This window comes from Charadrius vociferus, unplaced genomic scaffold (assembly GCF_000708025.1).
Source record: "Charadrius vociferus isolate BGI_N301 unplaced genomic scaffold, ASM70802v2 scaffold611, whole genome shotgun sequence".
NCBI classification, from domain to species: domain Eukaryota; kingdom Metazoa; phylum Chordata; class Aves; order Charadriiformes; family Charadriidae; genus Charadrius; species Charadrius vociferus.
The window spans coordinates 945,972-968,125 of record NW_009646844.1 but is presented as its reverse complement, the minus strand read 5'-3'; the positions used below and the strand labels follow the sequence as shown (position 1 = coordinate 968,125).

General features: G+C 44.7%; 1 protein-coding gene across 1 annotated transcript; it reads left to right on the top strand.

Annotated features, from left to right (window-relative positions):
• Positions 1–2,422: 2,422 nt before the first annotated feature.
• On the top strand, positions 2,423–22,029 carry HKDC1 (hexokinase domain containing 1). The gene is made up of 18 exons (XM_009893837.1): positions 2,423–2,485; positions 6,162–6,324; positions 8,838–8,986; positions 9,076–9,195; positions 9,968–10,063; positions 11,373–11,472; positions 12,097–12,280; positions 12,852–13,007; positions 13,785–14,018; positions 14,740–15,044; positions 15,354–15,502; positions 15,591–15,710; positions 17,380–17,475; positions 17,567–17,666; positions 18,686–18,869; positions 19,568–19,723; positions 20,488–20,721; positions 21,380–22,029. Exons 1-18 carry the CDS (start codon positions 2,423–2,425, stop codon positions 21,522–21,524), a joined length of 2,754 nt encoding a protein of 917 aa, XP_009892139.1. The 3' UTR covers positions 21,525–22,029.
• Positions 22,030–22,154: the final 125 nt, after the last annotated feature.

Here is a 22,154-nt window from a genome sequence, read left to right as displayed (position 1 = left end):
TTTAGATCTTTGAGACCCTTTTCCAGTGGCATCCGTTAGAGAAAGAAAGAAAAGAGAGAATGAAAAATAAATCTAGTGTATTACAGACACAATGAGCTCTGGATCAAAGTGGGATGGAGCTTGAAAGGTGATGTTTTCAATTTTGCTGGCCAGAGGGGTTGTGACTCGGATGGCATGGGTAAACAATGAGGAAAGAGACAGTCCCTCTGGGAGTCAGTGTCTGACTTAACGAGCCAGCAGTTATTAAAAGATGAATACAGGAGAAGTGAACCGTGCTTTCTGGCTGGTAGCATGGCTTTTTTCTTCTTTCTTTTCTGCCTTTCTCTTGAAGATCAAAGGCCTAATTTTAGAACAAGCCCTATTTATGGACTGTTCAGCCACTCTGTCTGCTTTACTTTTGTTCTAGAATAGTGGAAAATAAATAGAGCTGGCGGGATCTCCCAGTGTCCAGAGCTCATCCCTGATGCAAGGCAGGAGGAAAAAAAAAAAAAAAAACGGAAAAGAAAAAGACCTGAACCTTTCCTAACAAGAGGTTCTGTATAATTTGTCTCTGCAGAGGGAGTTCCCTTGCCCTCTCTCAGCTCTTTCAGTCTTTCCTCGTGATCAAAGGCTGAAAAAACATAACCTGTGACTGCTCCTAATGCTCAGCAGAGCTGTCTCCTTCTGATCCATGCCTTCTTGATGTGCTGTAGCTGCCAGGACTGGGCAGAGTCCTCTTCCTGAGACTGGTGCCGAGTATAGAGTTGTGTTGTTTTGTGTGTCTGTGGATTATACTCCTGTTGGTACAGCCCAGCATGGTGGTACTTTTTTTACTTGAGATTGTTGGGTCCACTTTAGGCTATGAATTTATATAGCCTGAGATCCTTTTCTGCTAACTGGCTGCTTCTGCCCTGCTCTGGATCTGTGTAGACAATTTTCTAGTTCTGGCCACAGAATCACAGAATAGTCAGGGTTGGAAGGGACCTCTGGAGATCATCTAGTCCAACCCCCCCGCCAGAGCAGGGTCACCTAGAGCAGGTTGGACAGGATGGCGTCCAGGTGGGTTTTGCATGTCTCCAAAGTGGGAGACTCCACAACCTCTCTGGGCAGCCTGTGCCAGTGCTCCACTACCCTCAAAGTAAAGAAGTTCCTCCTCATGTTACCCCCCCCCATCTCTCTCTTCTCCCCCTTGCTCGAGGCTGTTTTTCTAATACATAAAAATAATTTTTAATTGTAATATTGTTCTGCAAAATTTTGGGTGGGAACTGTCTGCCACTGCAGTAAGTGTACTTAGTTCCAGCTGAAATACTGAACAGTAACTGGGGGGAAACACACCCAGTGTAGGTGTAGCTTGAGAGTGACCCTCTAATTACCACATGAAAATGCCTCCCGCTCCAACCCCCCTTTTCTTGTTTGTGTCCTTTGTGTCTACATTCCACAATAGTGTCCTTTGGATGATGTTTCAGTAGTCAGTATCACTTGATACAGTGACAAAATCCTGGAAACACTTGTGTATTCAGAATGAACTTTTGAGATTAATAGTTGAAGGCTGTGTCAAATTCAACCCTGATAGCGTAAGGAAGCCGCTCTTACTGTAGGCACTCTCTGCTCCCACTTAAAGGCATTTATCAAGTAAGGCAGTCTGATAGCAACCCTGTTGGCTGCCAGGTAAATCTGTCCCCTCCCCAGGTTTTGCAATACTGAGGATCTGCATTGGTCTGAAACTTTGTCTTCAGGAGGGGTGAAGGGAGAATGATCTGTACAAAACCTCTCTGCTGGGAATTGTGCAAGAGGTATTTCAGTGGGGGGCAGGGGTCTGCGTGTCTCTTCGCTCTTTTACACGGCTGAAGCTTAATTGGAAAAAAGCCGCAGATAAGGGTGCACTGTGTGGAACTAGAGCGGAGTTAATTCATGCAGAAGAGCTTGTCTCGCAAGTGGGAGCGCTGAGCAGAGGGAAGAAACCTCCTAAAAACCTCTCTGACTTTCCAGGTTCCCTGCAGCACTGCGTTGTGCGCTGTGCTGGTGGGAGCTTGTCAGCCCCCGGGGAACGAAGCGGGGCAAAGCAGGGCAGGCTGCGTAGCAACTACCTTGCGAAGTGGTAACAATTCCCAAGTGGGGCAGTAACAAAATCGATTTTTCTCCCCTTCAGCTTGGCAGCTCTCCAGGTGTCTGCTCTGGCACAATGAAGTGTGTAGCTGGGGAGGGAGGGACTTTGGGTTGATGTGGGGGGGTGATACAAAGAGACAGAAGTTTAATCATTGAACCGATCACACTGGATGGATTTATTTCTGGACTCAATTTCCCAGGAACTCCACTATCTCACCCTGGGGGAAATGCCTCAGCTGAAGTTTCTCTAGCTCCAGCTTCGCGAATAAAGACCTGTCGCTTTGGAGTTACTCACAGCAGCTCTGTCACTACTGACTCATCCATCCGCTTCAAGAAAATGTTTGCCGTCCACTTGCTAGCTTTCCATTTCACAAAGCTAAAAGAGGATCAAATAAAAAAGGTAAGATGCAGCATTAGCTGATTCCTATTTTGAGAACTATGTTACTCGGATGCTGTGGGGTCTGCAGTACGTAATGCAGACTAGATAATGGTGTTATCTACTAAAGCCATACACCCAAATAGGGTAAGAAGTATTTGGACCCTAAACTATCTCACAAGTTTGAAAATAGGTCTGGTTAGTGCTTTTCCCTGCACAGTTATAAGTTTTCTTCCAGTAATGGAGCAAATGATCTTCAGTAAGGAAAAGTGGTGCTTAAACTTTATCTGGCATGGCGTGGTGTAGTCTAGAGAGCAGAAAGGATCTCTTGCTGAATCACTTTGCAAATATAGCGTGAAGGATAGGATTTCTAAAGCTGAGTAAGAATCAGAGTCACTCACATTATAGCATGGGTAGGGAAAACTCTGGGGGTCTTTGGGCCAGGTCTTCTGGGACTGAAGAGACAGTTCCAGCTAGTGTTGGTGTGGGAGAAGTGCCTGTGCCTCCTCTCTGGTTGTCCAAACCTGGCTGATTGCTCTGATTTTTACAGATGTGACCTTTTATTACAGTCAGAAAAGCTCAAGATAGCCCAGATCTGAAGCCATCAGTACTGGGAGTGAACTGTCTAATGGTTGCTCTTCCCTAATCTACTTTCATGGCCAATGCTGCAATGGGTTTTTGGTGCACTGTCATAAAACCACGTGGGACCTGTAAGCTTCTTGGGTCAGAGGTCCTCTAGTTTCTAGACATGTCCCCCGTGAGTCCTCTGTTCTCCTGGCATCTCCATTGAGGGCTTTCTGGTGGCCATTGCTGCCGGGCTCTGTCCTCTTGTTTTCCAGCCAGCTGGAGGCGGGGCTGTCTGCAGACGCGTGGCAGTGCGGGAGATCCAAGGTCCTGGTGGGTAGATCCGCCTGCACCGCTGAGCTCATCAGCAAAGTGAGCAACACTGGGTTCTCTTCTCTGTGCCCTTGCTTAAACATAGAGTGGCTCGTTCTTAGGGGAGCTTCTTCCACTAAGTCTGCCTTGAAAAGAAGCATTCCAAGAGAGGTCCTGCTGTTTCAACAGTCACATGTCTGTGACTCTCTCTCTCAGTAATAGCCCTTTTTATCCCCAGGGTTTAATATGATCAGAAGGGGGCCCCAATACCCTTCCCTTGTATCAGGGAAGACATCTAGACAGCGCTATTTCTTCTTACTTTTTACTAAGAAAGGGGGAAACCTTGTGGAGCAGTGCTTGGGTGGAGTGGTCTCTTCAGAGAAACATCCAGTAGTTGAGGGAGGACTTCCCTGAAGCAAGGAAAAAAAGTGGAGAGAAGAGGGCAGAGGGATTCCGGCAATGCCATTTAAAAAATTTTATCTTTCTACTAGGTGCAAACTCACCCTGCCTGAAGGCAAGAAACCACATGCTCTTTGGAGTTCTCTTTTAAGAAGCCCAGGGTAGGCTGTATGGAGCAGAGTTGATTTCTCCCCAATTAGAAAGAAGGAATGCCTTCCCACCCCTCACTCCCCAGGCTTATTTGCTCTCTGGTCCCAAGAACAAGAGCCTCCCTGCCGTGAAGATGGTGATCTTCCCATAATTGAGGCAAGACACTTGAAAACGAGGACTGTCCTTGTGCGGTGGGAGGGAGGCAGCAACACAGGGTTTGGGTGTTGTGTGGCCTGGCCATTCCTGTGTTTACAAGCAAATGGTATGTGAGCAGGCCCTTGCTCTGGTTGTAAATCAGGCTAGAGAGTCAGCAGGCTTTCCTGGGTTCTGCCTTATCTAGTTCCTCGGAGACGACTGTCTCCTCCGCTGGTTGTAGGTAAACAGGGTGGGGAACGCAGTTTCTGTGGGGATCAGGGAGCTAGCGCGTGTTCTCTGCAAACAGACATGGTCCATTTTATTACTGTTCAGTTTGGGTTTTTTTTTTTTTCCCCTAGGGACTTCTGTCACAAGGTTATTTGGGTCTGTGTGAGAGTGTGTGAGTGCTGTATGTCTCCAGTCATTGGGTTTTGTTTGTTTGTTTGTTTGTTTGTTTTTTTCCTTTCGGTATGCCCAAAAAAGCAGTGCTGGTGCTTGGGCTGAGGTGGTGGATCCTGCACAATGATGGGGCCTCAACAAAGGCCTGGAGGAAATCAAGTGCTTGTGCAAACAAGGGCTACAAAGAAACATCTAAATAATGGCCTTTTCAAGGCACAGCTGTATCCAAAGGCAGCTGCTGCTCCTTGCCAATTGCATCTTGGAGTTTAAGACTTTCTCCACTCTGTGTGTGTGTTTTGCTGTTAGGTAAGTGCTGGAGTTACTTTCAGGGTCCAGATTCTTTCAGGTGGGTCACTGCTGACCATTGGTTGAAAATGGGACTGTGAGTAGGTAATTAGTTTGTGCCTCATTAATATAGGTGGCCAGTCCAAATTGCGGATGAGGCCAATATATCTACAACCTGTGTTCTCCTCTGTTTAAACCATGGTACTTTTTAAATCCTGCCTTGGTGCTGGTGGGACTTTTGTTCATGTTCTGCCAACCCTCCAGACCTCCCTATGTAAATGGGACTGATTAAATGCTCTGAACAGATAAAGCAGTGTAATAATGTAGCCCATGGTGCGAGAGCTGAGTGTCTGTACTGGCTGCATTGGAAGCTGTCCCACCTCTCTCCCTGGCCCTGAATCTCATGTCATGGGGAGTAGAATGTTAAGAGGAATTACCCTACAGGGGACACCCTGCTGTTTGTAGCACAGAATTATTATAGTTATGGTTACAGACCTGTAAGAAAGGATATTGATTGCACCCAAAAATGTGTTTTAGTTGTAATCCTAGAATCACAAGAGAATGGAGGGCAGAGCTGCAGTGAGAAAAAGGCTTTGAGCTCCAGCCTGGCATGCCAACAAATTTAATTGTCTGTGGAGTGAAGCAGTAGCTGAATAGATGTTTTCAGGTTGTGGCTGACACGCTTGGGTACTGATGGCATTTTATGGTCCTGACTCAGAGAAGTAAAATTCTCACCAGGTTGAGGTACTTTGCAGTTCTAGTTCATTACATGTATAGAAGGAGAGATGATGTTAAAACAGCTTGTCAGGGTCTCAAACAAGTCTCATAGGCTTATGTATGTTGGCAAGTTACTGAGCCATCAGAAAAGGTGGCTAATTGGCAAGTTACTGAGCCATCAGAAAAGATAGCTGTTTTGACAGTAATTCACCAAGGCTGCATTAAACACTTTCAAAACACAGTTTTGATAAGAGTACATGTTCTGATGGTGTCCTGGAGCTTGCTTGCACTGACGATCATGGGAATTTAGGTGCTGAGGTCAAAAATGAAATGAACTTGTAGAATCAGAGCGGTGGGGTTTGCATAGGTGGTGTGCTCACCTTCAGTTTGTTGTATATGTGAAAGGAATTCTTTTGTCTCCTTGGGATCTGTTTAGCGTCATGTCCATTAAATGGGTAGGAATGAGCATAGTAATTCTTGTTTGGCATAATGCAGGGTGCTGCTGGAATCGGAGTTCAGGATTTTCAGATCCTTCATGCCAAACTGCATCCATGATGGTTAGAAAACTAGTGCAAGTGCCTGGGAAGTTCCTGCGCTTTCTCTGCTTGCGGAGATAAAGGAAACCTCCCCAGTACAGATAGGAGGGCCCTTCTGTAGTGTGAAAGCAGTGCTCATCCAGACAGGTGCTGAGCACTGAGGAGCCTGCATGCCTCCCGAGTAACACCTTTCATCTTTCCAGGTTGACAGGTACCTGTATCACATGCGTCTCTCTGACGATGTCTTGCTGGACGTGATGGCTCGCTTCCAGGCCGAGATGGTGAAGGGCCTGGGGAAAGACACGAACCCCACGGCAACAGTAAAAATGCTGCCGTCATTCGTGCGCTCGCTTCCTGATGGCTCAGGTGAGTTCCCCCTGCTCCATTACAGCAGTGCTGGTTTAGGAAAATGATGGGTTGCTGCCAGCACTCAGGGGCAGCACAGCAAAGACACGGGCTTCGGGTTACTACTGCTTATCTCACGTTGAGAAAACAGCTGTGTTTTGAGGAGACAACAGCTTGGGGGAGTGTTGGCAGAGGTCTTTTTTTCCCTGCACCGGGTGGGTTTTGACCTAGTGCTGCTTGTTTGAGGAAAGGACCTAGTAAGTGCTCAGAATACAGTAGTTTTTTTGAGTACAGAAAACTACCTAGCACAGGCCTTGCTGCAGGAGCTGTGGCTGGACACAGCAAGGGCAGCCTCTACAGCTCAGTCCCTGCAGTGCAGTGTGCTGCGGGTGTGGGCAATGCTGTGGCCCTGGCGTTCATGGAGCCTGCAGGGAATGCAGGATGCTGCAGTGAAGCTCCTCAGATTGCAAAGTGGCAGCAACATTGCGTTCTTGGGACTGTGATCCCCTCTCGGTTTCCAACAGCAAACTCTGCACTGCTTTCTCTGTTGCCACCAAAAGTGATCCCTTCCTGCTTTTCTTTGCCTTCTGCATTGGGAAAATCTGCTTCTGGATGGGGTCTACCAGGACACAGCCTGCTCTGCTTCTGCAGCTCCATCCTTGTTTCCAGTTGCCCCTGAGACTTAAACAGAGAGGGAGAAAGTGCAGTGGTGTCTTCTAGGAGGATGTGAGGTGAGGTAGGATCTCAAAGCCTGTCTTGTAGGGAGAAGTATGCACCTCCAAAATAACTCTCCTGGTTCAGTTGGCTCCTGGCAGTGCAGGCTGACAGAAAGTTATGTTTTTCCCAGGTTTAACCAAGTCTGAATTTGTCACTCTGTGTCTGACCTAGGCCAGGACTCTGTGTATAGCAGCTGTGCAGAAAACTTAAGAGAAATGTTTGCTTTGTACTTCATTTCCACAGGACTTTATTTCTTCTGAAGGTAATTTTCCTACAATTAAATGAGAAAACCCAGCTTTAATGGCATAAAGGGAACATTTGGAGGCTAGTCCCATGAAATGAAGGATGTCTGAGAGAAATTATGTACAATCCCCTCAAACTGCCTGGCTGGAACTGGGCACTCTTCCTTCTGCTACAACCTTCATCAAAGAAAAAGAAATATTAACTTAACGCTTGGTATCTAAGTGACTGTCACTGGTCCTGAGGTCTCACATGGCGCTGACCCTGTCCTGAAATAACAGGGAGCCCCTGAGGTCAGGAGACTTGGAAAGTTGCGTGTAGTGTCATCACTGTTGCAAGACTTCATGTTCCTCAAGGCCAACTTTGGACAATGCTGTCCTGGCCTGCGTGACCTCTCCGCTGTGTCAAGGACGTGCTGCAGGGTCAAGCTGGGCTATGTCTTATTGACACACTGCCTATTTAAAGTATCACATAGATTTTTCTATTTTTGCTCTCTTGCGAAATCCTTATTGGTTATTGTGTTTCCAGAGAAAACTTCCAGCAGGTTTAAACACCTCAAACTTGGCTGGATTTCCCCATTGCAATAGCAGCGAACTTTCAGATTTTTCAGTGCCCTCAGTGTTGCTACCTGAAATGACCCATATGGAGCATCATCAGTTTTTAATCATTTAGGCATTAATGGTCTGACTAATGTCACAGTTTACTGAGTAATCCAAATTGCCCCTTCACCTTTGTGCTATCTGACCATGGTATTACAGGTAGAATTTCCTGCTTCCTTTCCTTTCAGGGCCAGATTTGATAAAATTTAGTCGGGTATTTGAACTCTGAAACAAAGATCAGGCAAGGCTGTGCACATACTGCTGCATTTTCCTTTTGGGAAGGGCCTTCCGCTGTGCGTGGGATAGATAATTGTTTTATTGTAGCAGTGGGGCCAAACTGTCCTTCCATCTGAGGTCTCCTGCTACAGAAGAACGTGTTTGAGCTAAGAGTGCTGCCAACTGAGAAAGAAAATGGTACTTTTACAGAAACAACTGAAGGCATTTGGAAATGATTGTGTTGGTTGACTTTGGGTGGCAAATTAGTCTTGTCCCACTTGGAAGTTGACTTCTGCAGTAGGGCCCGGTCTTAACATGTGGCTGCAAATCCTGCAGCCTGCATCCTACCTGATGTAGGTAATGCTCTCGAACTCCCACTTCTCCGCATTTCAGGTGTATGGTTTTGCAGCCCCTGTGTGCTCTGGTTGGCCTTGCAGTTGCTTTGGGCCCCTCTTCCTGAGAAGCTTCTCCCTCTGCAGCTTGAAAGCATGCTGCTGCGGAAGGAGCAGGGTGGGCAACACCAGACTGCTAAACAAAAATGAAATTAGCTGCCACCAGGATGGACCTGGTACCCTTGCTTAGGGTTGCCAGCTCTCAGCCTTCCTGGTGATGCGCCCAGGCCCTTAAGATAAAGACCTGCCATTATGGGGGAGGAGAGCCTGTGGCCGTGGTGGGCAGGGCGCCTGGGCTGTGGCCTTCAGCATGGCATCTGGGCCATGCTTCTCAGCCACCTCCGCTAATGGTTACCCACTTGTATTGCAGAGAAGGGTGACTTCCTTGCTGTTGACCTGGGTGGCTCCCAGTTTCGTGCCCACCAGGTGAAGGTGTGTGATGACGGGAAGCAGAGCAGCCAGCTGGAGAGCAAGTTTTACCCCACACCCAAGGAGGTCATACAGGGGAACGGAACCGAGGTAAGGCATGCAGGGTCTTCTGCGGTGGTGCTGTGCTTGTGTGCATATCTCCTGGACGCAGCCTGACTGTTCTCTCCTTTCTCGTCCAGCTCTTTGATTACATTGCTGACTGTCTGTTAGACTTCATGGAGACCAAAAGCTTGAAGCATAAGAAGTTACCTCTTGGCTTTACATTTTCTTTTCCATGCAAACAGACCAAACTGGAAGAGGTAAGACACAAAAAGAAATATTATTGGCAAGCCTGGCTCCTTGCAGAACCCAGAGAAGCTGTTGCATCGGAGTGCTACCCTGTGGCCTTTTTGTGGGGTCATGTTTACCTAGCTCTCTGCAGACGGCGTGGATGACCATTAACATTTAACTAAACTTGACTACCGTTCAAACACTCATTTCCGATCTCAAGGCAACATGATCTTTAAGCTAAAGCTATTCTTTAGGTATTCTACAGTAACCATGTGCCCTTGTATGAAGACTGTTAGACTGTAAAAGACATACTTTTGTGTCCTGAAGTGTGTTTCTTTCTCAATCACTTTCATTCAGTTTCTTTTTTACAGTTGATTCTAAATAGGAAAGACCTGAGCTGTTTGAGAGGCCACATGCGGAAATGAAGGGCTGGTTGCAATTAATTTGGGGCCTTTTTTTCTAGCCTCTTTTTTATTTCTAGGGATCTGTGCTTTGGGTCCCAGTTCTGCAAACACTTTGTGCTTAATGATGTCAGTTTGTGGTGAGCATCAGTAAAGCCACACATGGTTTAAACAAAGCATAGGGAGAAGCATTTGCAGGATTGGGACTTTATTGCTGTACCTGTTTAGTTCTGTTTGTACTGAGAGGCACCCCAAGGTGAGATGTTCTGCTGTGACTTATTTTGGCCCACGTTTTAACATGTGGAGAGACATAGTGGGCTTTGGTCTTGGCTGTCTTTGTGGCAGGCTTGTGTGCCATGTTTTGCTGGAGCTTTTGGGTCACTGGACTGTTACTTTGCAGGGTGTTCTTCTTGCCTGGACAAAACACTTCAAGGTCCGAGGAGTTCAGGACACAGATGTGGTCAGCTCTCTGCGCAAGGCCCTCCAGAAGCATAAGGCAAGTTTCGTACCTGCAGGAGGTGAACCTGAGTGGCCCCAGATTGTCCTCCTGGGAGATCAGCTCTCAGTGTGTGGGTTGTTTGGGAGTTGTTGGATATCCTTCAAGGATAGCCAGTAACAAATGTCCAACATGGCTGTATATCTAGTAGATCTGTCTCTCTTGGAGCTGAAGCCACGGAAGGGGACATGCAGCTGCAACTCAGGCTGCCCCAGGTCACTCTAACAGTGATGGCAACTGCACACTGATTAAAGAAACAGGCTGGCTGTGACAGTGAACCAGTATGGCCCCACTGTCTGTCTGAGCTAAAGGGAGCCTGTTGTGAACCTGCTTGGTAAGATGTGGACACCCTGTGTTTTGTAGCCTTGTTTGTGGCTTGAAGGTTGGGAGAGGGAAGCAATCATCTCAGATTGGCACTCCTAACGCTGCCAGTGCTTGCCCATCCGCTTCAATCTGTGGAACAGATTGGTTGATTGTAATTTTTAAGGTCAGCAGTAAGATGTGGTTAAATCTGCCTTTGAACTAGTGTATACCTTTCATGTTTGGTGCTATCGGTAACATCATCTAAGAAATACAAAGCATCTTTCCATATCTTGACATCTTTGCAGCAAAGAGGAAATTCTTGTGTTTTCCCAGATGGTAAAAATCCAGCCTTGATTTTGGTTCACTTCTTTCTCTGCATCAGTCTTGCTGTACTTAGCAGGAACAAAGGATCTGAGACTTCCTGGGTGAAGCCTGGCCCCCTGCTAGTGTTGGCATCTGAGTTACAAGAATCCTTTGATAACTTTGATTTTACTCTATCAAGTTACCTCAGTGTGAAAGGAAAACTGCACAGCTTTGATGGAAAGGCTTTTTAACTTGAGTGTGACATTGGTGCACAGCCTTGTGTTGAACAGCTGTGTTTATGTATGTATATTTTCTGTCCTGTTTGGTGGGATCTGCTCAGGCAGTAGGACATTATCCTATCATGCAACCCATAAGGACAGATACAGAGGTGCTAGCATATCGCAAAATTCAAACCAGTAACATGTTGCTTTTCTGGCAAATGAGGGTGGATTGGGGAAAAACAATTCCTGCAAGCAAAGATCCTGGCTGACCAATAAATTGAGACTGAAGAGATGTTTGTTAATTTACAAGGTTGTGGGGATAGTGTTATAGAAGGAAGTAGTGTGTCTTTCAACTGAAGAGCTTTCTTGAACCAGGCCTTCAAAGTATGACCTGGGGAATATGTCTGCATGCTGTTGCTTTAACACACAGGAGTCTTTCTAAGCTTTTTTTTCCTGTTAATCACACATCTTTATGCTATTAGGACATAGACGTTGATGTTTTGGCACTGGTCAATGACACTGTGGGAACCATGATGACCTGCGGATATGATGACCCACGCTGTGAAGTTGGACTCATAATTGGTAATTTCTTCTGTTCACTAAGAAGGTTTATTTCCCTTTGTTTAATCCTAACAAATCTGGAGTAGAAGGCAGTGTCCCAGTACAGGAAAGAGCAGGAAGAAAATGGAAAAAACAATGGTCAGATTTTCAAGCCTGGCTGCTTTCTGTAAAGCAGCTGTTTTTATGCTGATCACATTGCCATCAAATACCACAGTCCCCATTTTGTCTGGGTTCAGTTGTGACCAGCATACTAAACTTTTCTGCTGACTGTATAGAAAATTACTGTCTGTCAGTCCAGAGAAAGCTGGATTCCTCTCACGTCTGGTAGTTAGGTTATGCTACGCTTTCCACGTCTCCGCTTCCTGTACTATGGTGGCTTTTTAAAGGCACATAGAAGTACATTTGAAAAAAAAAAAAAAGTTTTTAAACAAGTCAAGCCTAATTTCCAGAATCTTTTCACTCACTGTGAAATGATTATTTAACAAGTGTGGGTGGCTTGATATTAGCGTCCTGTACCACAGGGTTATGTATTTATGTTTTTTTCCAAAGACAATATATTGATTTATTCCCAAATGTGTGGACTTAAACAAAAAACAATCCTGGAACAAACAGGTACTTTATTTGCACTGTCTCCAACACGCACAGGGACTGGCACCAACGCATGCTACATGGAGGAAATGAGGCACATCGATCTGGTAGAAGGTGATGAAGGGAGGATGTGCATTAACACAGAGTGGGGTGCCTTTGGAGATGACGGTGCTTTGGATGACCTCCGCACGGAGTTTGATCGGGAGCTCGATCTGGGATCTCTCAATCCTGGAAAACAATTGTAAGTGGTTCCCTGGCTGATTTGCCTCGGCAGTCTGAGTTCTCTGAGTGTGTTTCCAGTATATGCCAGGACCCCCTTTGGAACAGATATCGGGTTAAGTGAATCTGAATTGGCTTGATCCTGGTGCTGTCCTACCCAGACCTTTCCCTTCTGGGAAGGGTGGGTACCTTTCACATCTCCCTGCCTCACAGGCCAAGGGATTGATGCTGCCGTTGCTGATGTGTTGTTAAAAATAGGTGGTTGCTCTGGTATGATGCTGTGGAGGGCTAAACAGAGGAGGAAAGTAAACAAAGGGCATATTTAAAGCCTAGTTCATCAAAACTGTTTCTACTGGCTGAGCTGATCTCAAGTCTTTTGAAAATTCTCTTTAATCACTCACTTATCTTGAGGGGCTGTTGCTGGGTCCCAGGACCTCAGGATGACATACCATCTACAACTTAGCTCCCAAACCCTGTTTGTACATGCTTAAATGTGACCAACCTGCATAAGAACATGAGGTGCTCATACTCAAACTTTTCATAGCTCTGGCTAGCTGGTGAATATCTGTACTCCTTCCTGTGCCTCATTCTAGGTTTGAGAAGATGATCAGCAGCCTGTATTTGGGGGAACTTGTAAGACTCATTCTACTAAAAATGACAAAGGAAGGTCTACTCTTCAATGGGAAAGTGTCAACAGCTCTGCTCACTAAGGGCAAGATTGAAATGAAACATGTGTCTGCAATGGAAAAGTAAGAGCCTGCAATATGATGTTTGAGAGTGGCTGTTAGTCTTTCACGGGCACAGCAATGATAATGAAAATGTAATTATAATCTGTGACTAGTGGGAAGAGTCCTGAACTGTTCAACTTGATTTTGCTTTTGCCTAGGAGAGAAGTTTGTCTTTCTCTAAGTAGGAATTGGTGGAAGATAAAGTTTTTAGCAAAGTACCACAGTAGCAAAAGTATTGTTAACCATCACAGATGCAGGTTGTTTAAATAATCTCTTTGGAGACTTGAGTACATGGGATGATTGTTGCCGTTTTCAGCTTCTGTGGTGTGGGAATACTGGGGCTGTGGAGATGTAGTACAGACTCTGGATCAGCTAATGGATGACTACATGGAAAACTCGCAGATTCTGGTGTTTTGTAGGGGAATCCTGGTCCTCATTGTTGCTCCAGGAATAATTTTCTTTATTGTATTGAGTGAAGCTGTACATCTGTCTATTCTTGTGCTCTTCATCTGTGGGCTAAATATTTCATCCTGTTCTCTTCTTGGCTAGCTAATTGGTATGTCTCATGAAAAACCGAACCCCAGGAAGCAGCCTCTTAAAAGTCTGGTCTCTCCCCTGGGTACTTTAGGGAATAGCGTGGGGAAGATGTTACTGGTTTATGGGAACCAATTACAATGCTGCCTGATAGGTTGTGCCCCGGTCTTCTCTCATTTCTTTTTGAGCCAGCATGCAGATATTGATTTACTTATTGCCTTAATATCCTTGCATTAGATGATGTGTTCTTTTGTTTTGGGGTAGATATAAGGAAGGTCTGAGCAACACAAAAGAGATCCTTACAGAACTGAACCTGTTTCCCTCTGAAGAGGACTGCATCGCTGTTCAGCATGTCTGCACCATCGTTTCCTTCCGCTCGGCCAACCTCTGTGCTGCCGCCTTAGCAGCCATACTGACCCGTCTGAGAGAGAATAAAAAACTGTTAAGGATGCGAACCACTGTTGGGATTGATGGGGGGCTCTATAAAACCCACCCCCAGTAAGTAACTAAAGAGGATTTGGTAATTGCTGGCTACATATTGGTGTTGCAGAGAGTCTCCATCTGCATATCAGTGTGGCTTTTCAGAGAACTACTGGTTTTCCTGCAGGGCTGGGGTGAGATCTGGTGGAGTATGGAGGATCAGACTGGCTTAGTTATTGCAAAGCTGTCTCAGGAGCTTTAGAACTTGGGGTGGGGTGGGAACAACATGACACATGGGATACTGGTGTCAAGGGAAGAGCAATTTATTCCGCAAGTGACTCTAGGGCACTTGCAGTTCACTGTGGGTTTTTTCCTTTTCTTTCTTTCTTACCCCCCTCCCCTCCCCCTGTTTTTGAACTTATGCTTTCCCAAACTGTGGAAACTTTGCCAAACGTTTCTCCCAAACTGGATGGAAGTCTGATTCAAGATGGAGACTCTCACCTTCTTTTTGCGACTGTGACTCTCCGCTGTTGCCTGGCTTTTCCCCAGTGTCCCTCTCCCTTGGCACTGGCACTTGTTTAGAGGTATCCTCATGTTCCTGTAAGTGTACAGGTTCTGGAGAATAGCCAAAAATCAGGATCATTGTACCCATATCCTGGACCAATTTCTGACCTTGTGCTCCTCTTGACTTTGCTTCAGCATTTGTGGTGTTAGATGTGTGCATGTATTGGAAGTGTATGTGAAGCAAACCATGCGTGAAATGCCTGTGAGAGTCTAAAGAAACTCTTTGTTCCTGTAGGTATGCCAAACGTCTGCACAAGGTGGTGAGAAGGCTGGTCCCAAACTGTGATGTTCGGTTCCTCCTCTCTGTGAGCGGCAGTGGGAAGGGGGCTGCCATGGTCACAGCGGTGGCATACAGGCTGGCTGCTCAGCGCAAGCAAATTGATGCTGCTCTTGCACCATTTCTGCTGTCCCTGGAGACCCTCAGAGAAGTTAAGAACAAAATGAGGACCGAGCTGGAATATGGGCTAAAGCGAGAGACACAAGCCAGTGCCACAGTGAAGATGTTACCCACATATGTCTGCGGGACACCAGATGGAACAGGTGAAGTCATTTCCTGGTCACCTGGAGGTGGCTCAGGAAAGTTGCTTGTCTCTTTTCCCAGGGGGAATATGCCAATTATTCTGGCAAATGCCAGGGTGATTTATGTTGGCCAACCGGGGCTTCCTATGTTGTAATCTGGCTGGTCCTTCAGCCCCATGCTAGCAGACTGATGGGGTAAATGCCATAGGGAGCAGTGTGCTGTCATTGGCACTGATGAAGTTTCTTGGGGATGTGTGGCAGAGTACGCCATTCTGACTGGCAAACGTGCTATGAGAAGCACCAAAAGGAAATACCTTTCTTCTCTTACAGAGAAAGGAAAGTTCCTTGCCCTTGATCTTGGTGGGACAAATTTCAGGGTTCTGCTGGTCAAAATCAGAAGCGGGAGAAGAAGATCAGTGCAAATGTATAACAAAATCTTTGCCATTCCTTTGGAGATCATGCAAGGGACGGGGGAAGAGGTAACCTCTAATGAATGTTTAGCTGATCCAGCCAAGGCCCACTGCATGGGATTACTGTGAGACTTACATGCTTTTTCTTTCCTTCCAGCTCTTTGACCATATTGTCCAGTGCATAGCAGACTTCCTGGAATATATGGGGATTAAAGGTGCTCGACTGCCTCTGGGCTTCACCTTCTCCTTCCCGTGCAGGCAAGCCAGCATTGACAAGGTGAGAACTGCAGCACACAATGGGTGAAATGGCAGCTGTGCATCTGCTTGGTAAATGACATAATTTGGGTGAGGGTGACTTGTTGGTTTGGAGATTGCAAGCAAAAAGCTATTCTAAATGTTTTCTTGCAAGTAGGGCTTCACAGGGTTGAAAATAAATATATATATATGCATGCAAATTAGTCTTTGGAGAGAATATTTCACCTGTTTTATGGGGATTTTATTATTCTACTGTGCAAATTCGTTGTGTTTCATGAGAAAGTTATCATCATATGCATATGGGAGGTAGAACTTTCACCTCTTGTATCTCAAGAGATGGATGCTACTTGCTTTTATTCTATAAAGATGAAGCCCTTATGATAACGAAATGACTACAAACTTTTAATAGCCCAGGAATCTCTTATGCTGTCTTAACTCTTCAGTAGCAAGAGATAACAGATGCCTCCTCCTACTACAATCCCAGGGTGTTTTCCTAGCAGTGTTGCACAACTGTGACTGTATAACTTCTGCACTACATTAGTTTCTTTTTGTTGAGTGTCAGTGGGCAGAAATGAGCTTGCTTGTTCAGCTTGGAAAGGTTTGCTTTTTGACAAATATCATATCTTCATCTTTCCAGGTCTGATGTAAGCAAAAAAATAGAACAAAAAAATCAAATTCAGGAAGAAATAATTCTCAGTTATTTTGATGCATTTCCAAAGAGAGGCGGAGGACGTTGTGCTGCTTAATTTTAGTCAAATATGTAGGATATTGAGGAAATGAGAGACTGCTATTTTAGTAAATGTTTTTATGTCCTGGTGGGTTTCACAATCGCTTCTAAGTCTAGAACCTAGTCTGCTCTGTCTCAATTTTCAGATCACAATTGAGAGTTCAGCAATAGGACTTGCCTATTTGTGGGGAGACCACTCAATATGCCTTCCAAACCTGCAACCCAGTATTTAGGTCTTGACAAATGATGAGGAAACAAATTCCACAGCAGTGGTGGCAAACTGAGTGAGACGCATCTGTGTCAGAGTCCCATAGTATGTCGCCCTGTGTGTATGGTCTTTTACTGTTGCTCGAACGTGAGGGGTTTTTGTAGGAGCAGATTTTTCTCCCAGTTGCCCTCTTTTTTTTGTCATTGGGACACACAGTCCAGAGACAGTTACCAAGCAGAAGGTTAGTTACTTCATCTAACCTTGAAATTTAATTCTGTCACGCCAGGCCGCTGTCCAAAAAGAAAGTAAGTAGTGTTGCCCGGAGTAGTGGGATCATACCAAGTGTCCTTCAGTAAATGAGCCAAAAATTAACCAGTAGATATTCATTAGTGTTTGTTGGGTGTTTAATTATTTACAGCAAAAGTATTTTTTACAGTCTTTCCCCTACAGATAATGCAATGGCTATGTGCACAGGAGGTGAGAAGGTTTTCCAAATGAGAGTGTTAGAAGGCACTGAGTTGGCAGTGTCTTGGTAAATAGCTGAGTAAACCTGGAGTCACTACCATCAGCAATTGAGTAACAAAGATACATGTGCACACACTCGGCACGAGACACTCACAGTAACCTTTCCAGGGAAATACCTTATTTAAAAAAAAAATGCAGCGGGGGGGAGTTTGAGACGAGAAAAGACTGATGCTTGGAATGTACAGTCTTCTCTCTATCTTCACTTATGATTTTCTTTCCCTTCTGTTTCAGGGAACGCTTGTGGGATGGACAAAAGGTTTCAAGGCAACAGACTGTGAGGGGGAAGATGTTGTTGATATGCTGAGAGAGGCCATCAGGAGAAGAAATGTGAGCTATTCTTTTCTGATCTTTTTGGTGTATTTAATGCACCCTCCCTCTTCCTCCGGGACCCCACTACTGATTGTGACTTGTGTTTTAGGAGTTTGACTTGGACATTGTAGCAGTGGTGAATGACACCGTTGGGACAATGATGACGTGCGGATATGAGGATCCAAACTGCGAGATTGGCCTTATTGCAGGTACAGTGCTATTACAGTGACCACTATAAGAAGAAAGCGTGTATGCAGGTACTAGGCTTCACAACTTATTTTGCAATTTGTAAAACATCATCTTTTATTTGAGTTTGATATGTGGTTTTACTAGTCCCTTGGAGTTCTTGGCAGATTTGCATGGTATTCTACAAGTAACATAATAACACCTGTAGCAGATAGGATCCTGCATCCGTTGGAATTTTGATCATATCTCTGGTGCCTGACAAGTTTATACATGGTAAAAGAATATGAGAACAGCAGATAGAGCATGAATCCTTGTTTTGACAAGTGTATTGATATTTACTGTGTAACCAGGTCATAGGCATTGGAACAAGAAAATATTTTTTAAAATCTGAATGAATATGTTTTGGGCTTTCTAGATGATTCACCCAGTAGGTCCCTCCAAGTTTTCAGCCAGAAATACATTTAAGCATGTAAGATCTGAAGCCCCAGTTGGAAACTAGACTCTTCTGGCTGGCTAAGTGCACGAGCTATCTCAGTTTGGAGAACTGGTCCTTACATTAGTTAATGTAACCCATGTTGCAAGTGATAAGGCCCTGTTCGCCAAGTCATTTCAGACTTGGTTGCAGCTTGACTGGCTGCTAGACTCTTGGCAGCGTTTGCTTTTAGGAGCACGCTGTCATTGCAAGATGATTTGTGGTGCATCGCAACCAGGCTAGCACCAATGACTGATCAGTGCTTGCCAACAACTGCCAAAGCCATTTCTGACCTGTAACAGAGAGTCGTCATTCCTCTGTGCTGGGAGTTTTCTATGCAGGACCCATTTTCCTTGGTAACATTCTGCAGAGGACCCATTTTCCTTGGTAACATTCTGTTGTGATAAATTGCAACACTCTTGGCATTTACTTCTGTAAGATACGGAGAGATCTTTGAAATTTGGGATATGGAGTAGAGAACTTTTAAGATGATCGCTGCAATAATCTTCTATGTGTTTCAGCTGCTACTTCACTTTTCTGGCTGAAGCCTTGTCATTTCTTTCCTTCTAGGAACGGGCAGCAATGTGTGCTACATGGAGGATATGAAAAATATAGAAATAGTGGAAGGGAACGAAGGAAAAATGTGCATTAATACAGAATGGGGAGGATTTGGTGACAATGGCTGCATTGACAACATCAGAACAAAATATGATAAAGAAGTAGATGAAGGCTCACTAAACCCAGGGAAACAGAGGTAAATGTGATGATCCTGATGCTAAAAACCTGATGAAGTCAGTCTTCAAAACACACTGGCTGCTTTTTAAATTATGCTTAATCAATGAATAATCGGAAAGGAAATTTTAATACTACATTTCATTTGTTGCATGATAAGTAACGCAGATATCCGGACAAAGAAAACACAGCACTGTTACCACAGCACTGTTTTCACCTTAGGGCAGTTACCAAACAGTGCAGTGCTTAAGATTTCACTGCAAAATGTAGGCCCTGCTGTGTTCATCCTCTTGGAGTGGTTTTTCAAAGGTAAAATACAACCCATGCAAGAGGATAAACTGAACTTGACCATTCTTTGTTTGGTAAAGACAGCATTGATTACATATGACTCACTGGTGAATGCATGGGGTGGGACAGGGAAATGTTTCGCTTCAATGTGGACTCTGGCTTTAACACCATGTTCTGTTTAATATTGCAAGGTTTTTTTCTGGTTCTGTTACCTTTTAACATAGGTAAATATGTGGTAATTAATGTTTGCACTTGAAATCACTGCAACAACAGATTTTTGATGGTTGAAAGATGGAGTTCAATGCCTATTGCTCTGCAAGCTTTTATTGCTTTTTTAAGAGTCGATAGGGTGTGTACATACCACACATGTTAAATATAGCTAACATGTCATCTCTTTAAAAGCACTTTTTTTTTTCTTTTATAACATAACAGGTATGAAAAAATGACCAGTGGAATGTACCTAGGTGAAATAGTGAGGCAAATTTTGATCGACCTGACCAAACAAGGACTGCTGTTCAGAGGACAGATTTCAGAATCACTCAGGAAAAGAGGCATATTTGAAACAAAATTCCTGTCTCAGATTGAGAGGTAAAGTTGTTAGACTTATGTGGTTTAATCCTTAAGGTCTTTTGGGACCTCTAGAAAATAATTTCTATAAGTGTGTGGAGCCCTTTCCTTCATGAAGTCAATTACAGTTTTCTTATTTGCGCACTCCCTTCTCCCTGCTCTCCCATCCCCAGAATAAAAGCCAAAACCGAGGAACTGGGGAAGTTCCAGAATTATTGTGTAATTATATGAATTACCATTGCCTGTCCACACAGCTGCATTATCTTGGATGCCTTAACCGTCAAGCGTGATTATACTTGGAGTGTTTATTGTAGGACTTAAAATAGTGCTTATTTAAAAAATAAAAAGTCAGTGATATGTGAATACTCCATGAATATGTGCTTACCTACATATCTGTGCGTGATTGTGAAGGTCTTCCAGACTATTTGGAACCCTTTCTGCTGTTGAAAACCTTGGAAGGTAGTGTCTCAGCCTTGAGATCAAAAATAACACAGTCAGGTGGCTGATCTGGCTTGGCTCCCTCATGAATTTGGGAGTTAGGTAATTAACTACTGTTTGTGCCTTCTGGAAATACAGTCTAATATAGCAAAAGGCACGCCAGGAGCAACTTATTAGTCTGAATTCAGACTGGAATCTGCCTGAAAACAATTGGAGAGTGTTGGAGTTGGAGAAGTGGTCCCGTTTCCTTTGAATCATGTCAGAGTCTCAGCTGTAAGACTTTCATTTGCATGCCTGACGAAGCTTCCCCTAATGCCTTGCTGCGGCATGTCTTTCCCTCTGCGCAGCGACCGGCTCGCTCTCCTCCAAGTCCGGCGAATTCTGCAGCAGCTTGGCCTGGACAGCACGTGTGACGACAGCATCATTGTGAAAGAGGTGTGTGGAGCTGTTTCGAAAAGAGCTGCCCAGCTCTGCGGGGCAGGACTCGCGGCTATTGTAGAGAAGAAGAGAGAAGACCGAGGTGTGGAGCACTTGCAAATCACTGTCGGAGTAGATGGGACTTTGTACAAGCTCCATCCACAGTGAGTACCTTGGTACCGCTTCCCTTTGCTGTTTGCTCATTTCCACTGTGAAAACATACCTAGCTGTACCAGGTTTCTGCCAAGATGATAAAAAAATGAGAGAGGGGATGGAGATCTAACGTATTTCTCTGCATCCTGTCATTTCCCTTGCCTAGCCAATGGATAAAAAATTGCAAAGTCAAGTCCAGTTACTATTGGGAGGCTCTTTTTTTCTGGTGTGTTGAGTGAACTTACTCTTCTAATATTCATGTTCCACTGTTTTGGGGGATTTCTGCAATATCTGGGTGTCCCAGATGGAATGCTGTGTTGAGTTTTTGGAGTTAGGTCAATATCTTGTAAGCAAGGCCTAGAAGCAGATGCATTAGCTTTTGAGCTGAGAGAAGAGAGCCTCCTGCATGATCTCTAAAGGCAAGTGGGGGATGTCTGGCATCATGCTGAACAAAATTAAAGTGGAGAAATAGAAATTGAAATCTGATTGTGTACAGAAACTTGTCTCTTTCATGAACAGGAGGAAAAACAAACAGAAAGGGATGCTGTGGAGAACCAGTGGAAGATGTTGGCTGAGGTTATGGTTCCTTGCTAATAGATAAATATATAAAGATCTCAGACCAGAAAACAGCTGCTAAAACTTTCTGTTCTTCTCTCCCTTTCTTTTCAGTTTTTCTAGGGTCCTGCGGGAAACAGTGAAGGAACTGGCACCTCAGTGTGATGTGACTTTCATGCTTTCTGAAGATGGAAGTGGGAAGGGAGCTGCCCTCATTACTGCAGTAGCAAAAAGATTGCATAATGTTGGACAGAAGTAAAAATGAGAGGTCAAGTCATTTCAGCACTGCCAGGCGTGTGCACTAGAGATTTGCTGAGCGGTGATTTGAGATAGCTTTGCCAGACGCCAGTACACAGGTACCTGTTTTCAGGGAGCAGCTGGTTTTTTGACCAACAAGGATTGTGGATTTTTGTCCTTTGATAACTTTGGTCAGGTGTTTCTGCTCCCCACTGGCATTATGTCTTGGCATACCGCAATCTACTCAGTTCTGTACTTCCTGCAATGCATCTATAATGCACATGGGAGAGTGAAAACAAAACAAACAAATGAAACAAAAAAAAAATCAACCCCAAACATGTCTTTTTACAAGGGCTTAATTAAGCTACTGCACCACAACTGAGTTTATCACCAGTTTCTTAGGATTTGCGTGTGTTTTAGTTTTGGCTTGGCCTGGCTCAAGGAATATTGAGATCCTGATGTTGCGCCTATCTAGTGAACATATTTGTTCAATGCTTCACAGGTTTTACAATAAATCTGCAGGTAAAATAAATTAATGGACTTTGGTCAGTGATGCTCCCTTCTCCGCTACACTGGTTGCAAGTGTATTGTAATGTAATACTTCCCTGACTACAGGAGGCATGTTTAACAGATGAATGTAAAGGAAAAAAAT

Excerpts from the sequence above, each read along its gene's own strand:
- HKDC1 (XM_009893837.1), top strand. The coding sequence starts at position 2,423 with ATGTTTGCCGTCCACTTGCTAGCTTTCCATTTCACAAAGCTAAAAGAG. Across the intron at positions 15,045-15,353 it reads CGGGACACCAGATGGAACAG|AGAAAGGAAAGTTCCTTGCC; the intron begins GTGAAGTCATTT and ends CTTCTCTTACAG. Across the intron at positions 15,711-17,379 it reads GGCAAGCCAGCATTGACAAG|GGAACGCTTGTGGGATGGAC; the intron begins GTGAGAACTGCA and ends CTTCTGTTTCAG.